The sequence below is a fragment of the Scyliorhinus torazame genome, chromosome 19 (genome assembly GCF_047496885.1).
Source record: "Scyliorhinus torazame isolate Kashiwa2021f chromosome 19, sScyTor2.1, whole genome shotgun sequence".
In the NCBI taxonomy this organism is placed as follows: Eukaryota; Metazoa; Chordata; class Chondrichthyes; order Carcharhiniformes; family Scyliorhinidae; genus Scyliorhinus; species Scyliorhinus torazame.
In genome coordinates this window covers 64,056,739-64,065,797 of record NC_092725.1, presented here as the reverse complement: position 1 = coordinate 64,065,797, position 9,059 = coordinate 64,056,739, and the positions used below count along the sequence as shown (strand labels likewise).

Below are 9,059 nucleotides of genomic sequence, written 5' to 3'. Positions count from 1 at the left end.
TACACACAGTCAAATCTACTCATGCATAAACTCTACAAACTAAACTACCACTATTACTAAGGCCTATACTTAGCTTTGGGAGCCCACTCAGTCAGAGGAACAATGGCCATTGCTCAGTTCTGAGGCTGCTGGGTTGAGCTGTTTACAGGGTAGCAACTAGGAGCGTCTATCTCGTAGCATGCGTTGACTTGGAACTTACTTGGTCTGCTGTAGCTGCTAGGCATGTCTCTCTCTTCGCTGAGAGCCAAAGCCAAAGGAGAAAGATTCTCCCTTGGATGATACCTCTGATACTGCAAAAGGGCTATGCGCGCTTTTGGGCAGGCCTTGAACTTGGCCTCACCTAATTGGGTCTTTCCCAATCATCGGTATCGATTTTCCTCCAATAGAGGGGTGGTTCCCTGATCGCTGGGTGTGTCCTGGTGACTGTCAGTCAGCTTTGTCTTAGCTTTTTCTGGCGCCGGGGAGTCTGTCCTAACATTGTGGATCTAAATGTTTCCCTTTTGTCCCCGGAGATGGCTCATTAGTATGTAAATCGTTTGGTAGTTTCTGTCCTGTCTGAGCATTTAAGGTTCTAATCAACAGACAGAGCTTGCACCTGCTTGTTTCTTAGCATTGTCCAATTTTCCCTGCATTCTTTGCGGGTGTCCATTTTGTAATTGGACGTGGCCATCCCAGGTGGCTACATCTATTTCTAAAATGTATTCCCAGATGTAATTGGGCTAGCAAATGTAAAAAAACAATTCTTTATATACTAACATCAAACCCAGACAAAGAAATGCTGCTATTTTTTGATTGATTAAGCAATCGAGACAGATCAGGAAATACAGTCATTTCTAATTCATAATTGTTTCTGCTAATAAGATTAATCTCTGACAGTGCAGTAATATTTTTTATTTCTCTCGAATCAGCACATTTCTTCAGGTTTCTCTCTTTAACCAGTAGTATTTAATGAATGCAATTTTCACCAGTCCATTGTGTAATATTATTCCATCTAGCTTAGGTTTTCATGCACGTACACACAGGAAGGGAAGAAAGTAGAGGAAAAATTAAACAGTTCTCCACCTTACACAGAAACAATGGCATCACCATGGAGACGCAGAAATGCGTACAGAACACAAGATATGGGTGACTTTAGTTGTGAGGAAACTATAGAAGTGGAGGTTAATCATAGAATTCTTATAGTGCAGAAGGAGACCATTCAGCCCATCAGGTCTGCACCTACACTCTGAAAAAGACCCACTCCTCCACCCTATCCCCGTAACCCAGTAATCCAACCTAATCTTTTTGGGCATTAAGGGAAAATTTAGCGTGGCCAATCCACCTAACCTGCACATCTTTGGACTGTGGGAGGAAACCCACACTAACACAGTGAGAAAGTGCAAACTCCAACAAGCAGTCACCCAAGGCCAGAATTGAACCCTGGTCCCTGATGTCGTGATGCAGCACTGCTAACCACTGCACCACCGTGCCACCCCGGTTAAGAGGAGATCTGAATGAGAGTTTGATAAAGCAAGCGATAACAATTTACACTGAATATTGCACCTGTAACTAGAGGACAGAAAGTTAAGATCACCTACAGTATGAGGGTCTGGTAGGGCAGCATGGTGGAGCAGTGGTTAGCACTGCTGCCTCACAGCACCAAGGACCCAGGATCGATCCCAGCCAAGGGCCACTGTCCGTGTGGAGTTTGCACATTCTTCCCGTGTCTGCGTGAGTCTCACCCCCACAACCCAAAGATTTGCAGGATAGGTGAATTGTCCCCTTAATTGGAAAAAAAAGAATCGGGCACTTTGAAATTTAAAAAAGAATGAGGATCAGGTAAACAAAAACATTTTTATGCAGAGTGTGAGTTAAGACTTGGAATACCCAAGTTGTGGGACAGAATCACATGAAAAGCAGATTTTTTTAAAAATCAGGGTACGGGAAGAAGATGGAGGAATGGATTATATCTTTTAGAGAACTGTCACTGACATGATGCACCAAGTGGCCACTTCTGTGCTGCACAATGTGATAAAAGTGGTGTGTTAAAAGGCCATTCCAATGTCAGTTACTTCTGCTTTATGTTGTCTTCTCACCTCTCCCTTTGAACTTAAGTGGTGCTTCAGTTAAGTTCCTCAATATTAAAATAAGACTATCTGTCCATGAACTCAAATTCAGAAGAGCATGTCTTTTAGCTCTATATCACATTTTCTCCATTTTCATGGTCTTTGCATCATATATAGAAAGTAAGTGGATTAACAGTTAACATATGCATGGTCAATGTGAATGCCTGGACTAATTCAGATTACCTGAGGGAGTCAAAGAGAACATTTCCAGATGTTTTCTGTCCCTTATTGGTCATAGGTTATTTTGTGTTTCTCAGAGATTACACACGGGGGAGGACGTGTCTAGCTATTTGTGCGGAAGAGTCCCGATGGGTTTTCCTGCCCTGACTTTTGTGTGTTCATGTTTTCCAATGTCAAATGAGAACCAGGATTGAAAGCACTCAAATTTACACTCACAGTTGCAGCTATCAGATATACGTTTTTTTAAAATTCTTTAACAGGCCACATGCGTCACTGACTTGGCATTTATTACTCAACCCCAATTGCTCCTGAGAAGGTGGTAATGAGCTGCCTTCTTGAACAGCTGCAGTCCAAGTGGTATAGGTACATCCACAGTGTTGTTAAGGAGGGAGTTCCAGGACTTTGATCCAGCAATACTGAAGCAACACTGATAAAAGTTCCAGGTCAGGATGGTGCGTGGCTTGGAGGGGTATTTACAGCTGCTGGTGTCCCCATGCATCTGTTGTCTTCGCATTTCTAGGTGGTAGAGGTCACGGGCTTGGAAGATGCTGTCAAATGGGCCTTTGTGAGTTGTGGCAGTGCATCTTATAGATGATACACACTGCTGGCACTGTGTGTCAGTGATGGAGGAAGTGGATGCCAAAGGTGATGGATAGGTACCAATCAAGCAGGCTGCTTCGTCCTGATGGTGTCAAGTTTTTTGAGTTGTTGGAACTGCACTCATACAGGCAAATGGAAAGAATTCCATCACACCTGACTTGTGCCTTGTAGATTGTGGACAGCTCTGGGGAGTAAGGCGGCGGGTTATTCTCCATAGCAGACACGCAGTTCTTTGCATGCGCACCGATGAGCGGGCATGCATGTGCAGTGCCCCCACATTTTTTTTATATGGTCGCGGTCGTCATTTTGAAAGCCGCTTGCAACCAGCACTGTTACGTGAGAATTTGCGCAATCGAGACGCAGAAGATTTTTAAAAAATGTAATGTAATCTTCCTGCCTGAAAGGAGGCGGAGAGCAGGTCACGACCCCTGAAAGTCGATGTCACGTGCTTTGGGCGCGATTGCGATTCCTCCATTTTGTCAGCAGCAAACAAGGTAAGAGAAAATGGTGAGAAGGTCGGCCGGCATGGGTCACGAAGGTCGGCTGGCATGGGTCTCAAAGGTCTGACGGTGTGGGTCCTGAAGGTTGGCTGGTTGGTGAAACTGGGTCCCTGTAAAAAAAGTTTCAGAAACACTACTCCACAGAATTCATAATGTCTGATCGACTCGTGTCGCCACTGCATTTGGCTGGTCCAGTTCAGTTTATGGTCAATGGTCACCCCAGGAAGTTGATAGTGGTGGTTTTCAGTGATGATAATGAATGTCAAAGGGAGAAAGCGGAATTCTCTTGTGTGGCATGTCAAATTGAGATAGCTGGATTCTCTTGTGTGGAGCGAATATTTCTTGCCACTTATCAGCCAAAGCCCGAATGTTGTCCTGGTCTTGCTGCAGATAGACACAGACTGCTTCAGTATCTGAGGAGCTAGGAATGGTGTGCAATCATCAGTGAACAACCTCACTTCTAATCTTATGATGGAAGAAAAGTCATTGATGAAGCAGCCGAAGCTGGTTGGGCCGAGGACTCTACCCTGTGGAACTCCTGCACTGATGTCCTTGGGACTGAGATGATTCATCTCCAAAATCCACAACCATTATCATTTGTGCTAGGTTTGAGTCCAACCAGTGGAGAGTTTTCCCTGATTTCCATTGACTTCAGTTTTGCTAGAGCTCGTTGATACCACACTCAGTCAAATGCTCCCTTGATGGCAAGGGCAGTCACTTTCACCTCATCTCTGGAATTTAGTTATTTTGTCCATGCTTGGACTAAAGCTGTAATGAAGTCAGGAGCTGTGTCCCCGGCAGAGCCCAAACTGAGCAGGTTATTGCTGAGCACCATCAACAACCCTTTCCACCACTGCTGATGATGAGGAGTAGACTGATGAAGTCCAGCTGCATGTACTCTTCTGGGATGGCCTGCAGTCCCAGCATTGGTCACTGCACCTGGTGGCTTTGCAGGGACAAAAGAGCTGCCAGCCATTTGATTGGGGACGGTGGTGGTGGAGGGCTCACGTCCAGCCAATTAACTGACTAACAGCCCTTAAATGGCAAGGCAAGCAAGCAGACGGACACCCTCCCCACCACAGTGTAAAATCCAGCCCGATAAATATGGACTAACTGCACTGGACTAACCAAAGCCCCTCTCTGAAATCTTACAGAGTTAAACAATACAAGATTAATACCACTTTTATTTTAGATGGTGACAGGGAAATGACACTCAATTAGAAATCAATAACAATTTTAAAGTCAAGATGACTATCATTTATTCAAGTGTACACATGTAGCAAAATTTATCTGCCTACATCAATTATACACCAAATATTTTGAGATGAATGTCTGCTGCTATTATCCAAATAGTTACTGGTAAGTCCACAAGAATTTAAAGCAGAGAAAGAAGCTGCGTAACTTAATCAAGTTTTGAATGTGGCACAAGCATTCGCCAATCCAGCTTTCCTGAGAATGTGAACAAAAACATTAAAAAAGTGAATTATATTTCAAACAGTACCTCATTTATATATATTATATATAGGTCAAAAATAGAACGTAACTGAATAAATATTTTATCACTGCATCCCTTTCCAAAGCCTTGTGGATCCCAAGATCTCTTGGAAAAACAATTTATCAAAATATTATAAGGGCTTTGAGTTTGAAATATAGTAATTGTCTTGATTATTCAAAAAGGTAGGGCAGCTCAGTGATGCAGTGGTTAGCACTGCTGCCTCATGGTGCTGAGGTCTCGGGTTCGATCCCGGCCCTGGGCCACTGTCCGTGTGGAGTTTGCACATTCTCCCTGTGTCTGCGTGGGTCTCACCCCCACAACCCAAAGATGTGCAGAGTAAGTGGATTGGCCACGCTGAATTGCCCATTAATTGAAAAAAAATAATTGGGTACTCTAGATTTATATATTTTTTAAATTATTTAAAAAGATCAAATGTCTGGACATATCTCTTTTGCCTACAGGCAAATTGTTTCAATCATCATTTTAAGGAACCTAATCGAATGGTCAAGAATAGGAAACTGATTAGCTGATGCCAATTATAAGAGTTTAAGAGTTTCTTAAAGGCACTGCAATATCTTTAGTGGATTTAACCTGATTAGCAAGTTTTTTTCCTCTTTGCTGCTAATGGACTGATGTCCCTGACTAAATGTCAGATAGTTAATGTCATCCATCCTCATTTCTAAATTAAGTCAATGTGAAACTGGAAGAAATCACCTCAATACACTTTTACGTGCAATGACCAGCTGCTTCCTCACATGTTTACGGGACAAAAATAACAATTCAAATATAGTCATGTAATCTCTTTCAGTGGCCATTTTAAAAAAGAAAAAAAATAATAATACGCGTATGAAAACACCATAACCTTGTCCTTAGTATGTGTACAACGTCACCACTAATCTCAGAAGCAAAGTAATGCAGTTTGATGCCTTGAATGTCACCGCCCAGACTTTTAGTATGACAATGCAAAGTACGGAACTGACTATTAACTAGAAGATGAAGTGTCTAGTTCTAGCTCATTGATTGTGAGAACTTTTGCAGTACTAGGCCCATAATGAATTTCCAGTCAATCTAGAGGAACATTGCTCATACATTAATGTGACATAATCTTGATTCCTTAAACTAATGGCCAGATTTTGTAGCTAGTGGTGAAGGAATGGCGCTTGGCGCTGAGGTCAAAGAAAGCACCCCACAAAGATAAAGAGGGCTCTGTGCCATTGATTTCCTCTATTATGATGTAAATTTAAAATTCAGATAGTTTTCTGGGGATCTTGGTGTCTGGGAACAGTGAAGTAATCAAGTAGGGAACACCACCACCACCTGGAGATTTCTCTCCAAGTCACTCACCATTGTGACTTGGAAATATATTGTCATTCCTTCAGTGTTGCTGGGTCAAAACACCTTCCCTAACAGGTGTACCTACACCTCAGGGACTGCAGTGGCTCAAGAAGGCAACTCACCACCACCTTCTCAAGGGAAAGTAGGGGTGGGCAACAATTGCTGGCCGAGCCTGCGACACCTACATACCATAAGTGAAAAAAAAAGGTTTGAGCAATCAATCAGATTGATGAATTCTCACAGACAGTAACTCAGAAAGTAGAAAGCACTTATTAGAAAGATTATTAGCACTAGAAAGTATTATTCACTTTTTAATCATTTTACAGTGAGCAAGTATTGGGACATACACAGGATTAAGATTGAAGATGACATTTTAAAAAATAATTATTTTAAACATCTGTGATGCTTTTTAAGTCATGGAATGGAGGGAATGTGGGCATCACTGCCAAGACCAGTTGCTCATTCCTGAGTTGCTCTCAAGAAGGTGGTGGCGAGCCTTCCTCTTTAACTGGTGCTGTCAGTGTGGTGAAGGTCCTTCCCACAGTGTTATTAGGTAGGGAGTTCCAGGAGTTTTACTCAAAGGCCACGCAGCAAAATGTAAAGGTCACAATTTCATTCTTGGGTCTCACAGATGCTGGCAGAAACTTTACCCTCTGTTGGGCAGTTTGGAAGTCACCTGCGTCATTTTAAGATCAAGAATCGGTACTTACGCCTCTTGTTTGAATGTTGCTTGAGTGATTTTATTGTCAATGGAACCCAATGGGTCCATAACAAAATCTTTTACTCCCAAGGTTTTCAATGCTGAAATGATTCCAAGGCAAGCAATCAACACTGAGCTTCAAACTCACAGTAATTCATGCACAACAGACGAAGATCCTGTACAACTGGGCATGAGAATCCTACCTTCTCTGTACTGCCTTAAAGTTATGTGTCCTTGTTTTGTAGCGTCCAAAATCCCATACACAGTATCTAAATTTGAATCATCGAACAAGCAAGGGTAGTCCTTCTTAGTCTGTCTGGCAACCTTCAGTAGTTCCAGTTGATCTATTAAAAATTGCACTGGCCTGGCTGCAAATATGAAAAGAAGTTTAATTTAATAGTTGTTGCTGTAATTCAGTCATTTTCTTCAAACTAATCAGAAATAGCTTCCTAGACTTTAAATTGTAAAGTCAACAATCCAATGAAGGAGCAGCATGGTTACAGGTGGCAAAACAGTCAATCCGATTTTCTGTTCAGCAGATCACTGTTTTCTATTTTCTGTTCACAGGTATCGCATACTTGGAAAACAAGCAGGTCTCCACATCATCTGATACACTAATCTTTCAAGACCGTTATTTGACAATGTTGTTCACTGGGAGGGCTTGCAGCTCCTGTCTCAACCTCTGTCCTCGCTTTAGTCCCACATTCCTGATCTTTAGTCACCCAGTGTGGAGTGGGGTGGGGGAACAAGAGGGCCCTGGTCGGTTTACACCTGGGCCTGGCAAAGGGGATCACCTACTGGAAAGGTAGCTGATCAGTCTAGCTCCCCGCCATTCTTTCACTCTCTTGTGTGTGCTGAGCCTGCAATGGAGAAAGTGTTCATGCTGTCTGGCATTAATCGGTGGGCACCACAGCATATGCAGTACTAATGACATTATTAACTAGTAACATTATTAATTAAACTTACAAGCTTCCCTAGGTTTTAATCCTTTATTAGTTGTGGGGGTGAGGTGTCAGGGTGAGGTTTGTGGGTGAGGTGTCAGGGTAGGGTTTGGGGCTGAGGTGTCAGAGTGGGGGTTTGGGGGTGAGGTGTCAGGGTGGAGTTTGGGGGTGAGGTGGCAGGGTGGGTTTTGGGGGTGAGGTGTCAGGGTGGAGTTTGGGGGTGAGGTGTCAGGGTGGAGTTTGGGGGTGAGGTGGCAGGGTAGGGTTTGGGGGTCAGGGTGGGGGTTAGTGGTGAGGTGTCAGAGTGGGATTTGGGGGTGAGGTGTCAGGGTGGGGTTTGGGGGTGAGGGGTCAGGGTGGGGTTTGGGGGGTGAAGTGTCAGGGTGGGGTTTTGGGGTGAGGGGTCAGGGTGGGGTTTAGGGGTGAGGGGATAGGGGTTGGGTTTTGAGGGTGAGGGTGAAGTGTCAGGGTGGGGTTGGGGGTGAGGGTGGGTTTTGAGGGTGAGGTGTCAGGGGAGTGTTGGGGGAGGGGTGTGTTTGGGGGGGAAGGGGTGGGTGTTTGGGTATGGTTGGGGGTGTCTGGGGGAGGAGGTGTTTGGGGGAGGGGTATGTTTGGGTTGGGGGTGAAGGTGGGGTTTTGGGGGTGAGGCGTCAGGGTCTAGTTGAGGCCCCGAGCTCCGGGCCTGGGCCGATGCTCCGCCGCCTGCTGTCCGGGGTTCTCGGTTCTCACCCGGCCGCTGGTACAGCAACATGCTGGTCAGGTTGTCGATCAGCTCCAGGATCTGGTGCTCGGTCAGGTACTCGGACGCCTCTCGCTCCAGGGGCGACTGCATGGCGACTGAAGGACGCTGTTCCCATGGCAACAGAGCCGGCGGAAACTGTCCGCGCGGGCGGGGCCGCTCCCCATTGACATCAACAGCGACCCCCTCCAAACTCCCCCACCCTGAACACCCCCCCAAACATACCCCCACCCCAAACACAACCCCCACCCCAAACATACCCCTCCCCAAACACAACCCCCACCCCAAACACAACCCCCACCCCAAACATACCCCTCCCCAAACACAACCCCCACCCCAAACATACCCCTCCCCCAAACATACCCCCACCCCAAACACCCCCTCCCCCAAACATACCCCCCACCCGACATCCCCAACCATACCCAAACACACTCCTCCCCACAACACCCCCCCCCAACCACACC

At 45.2% G+C, this 9,059-nt stretch overlaps 1 protein-coding gene across 1 annotated transcript; it reads right to left on the bottom strand.

Moving 5' to 3' along the window:
• Positions 1-4,613: 4,613 nt before the first annotated feature.
• Positions 4,614-8,758, bottom strand: efcab10 (EF-hand calcium binding domain 10). Its single transcript, XM_072484439.1, has 4 exons — positions 8,586-8,758; positions 7,119-7,283; positions 6,926-7,016; positions 4,614-4,834 (listed from the first exon to the last, which is right to left on the bottom strand). Exons 1-4 carry the CDS (start codon positions 8,686-8,688, stop codon positions 4,792-4,794), a joined length of 402 nt encoding a protein of 133 aa, XP_072340540.1. The 5' UTR covers positions 8,689-8,758; the 3' UTR covers positions 4,614-4,791.
• Positions 8,759-9,059: the final 301 nt, after the last annotated feature.

What these genes read in the sequence shown, in the direction of transcription:
- efcab10 (XM_072484439.1), bottom strand. Translation starts at nt 8,688, where the DNA reads ATGCAGTCGCCCCTGGAGCGAGAGGCGTCCGAGTACCTGACCGAGCAC. An exon ending in GTTGCTGTACCAGCGGCCGG is followed by an intron (nt 7,284 to 8,585) that starts GTGAGAACCGAG and finishes TCATATTTGCAG; the next exon opens with CCAGGCCAGTGCAATTTTTA. An exon ending in TTTAAGGCAGTACAGAGAAG is followed by an intron (nt 7,017 to 7,118) that starts GTAGGATTCTCA and finishes GAATCATTTCAG; the next exon opens with CATTGAAAACCTTGGGAGTA.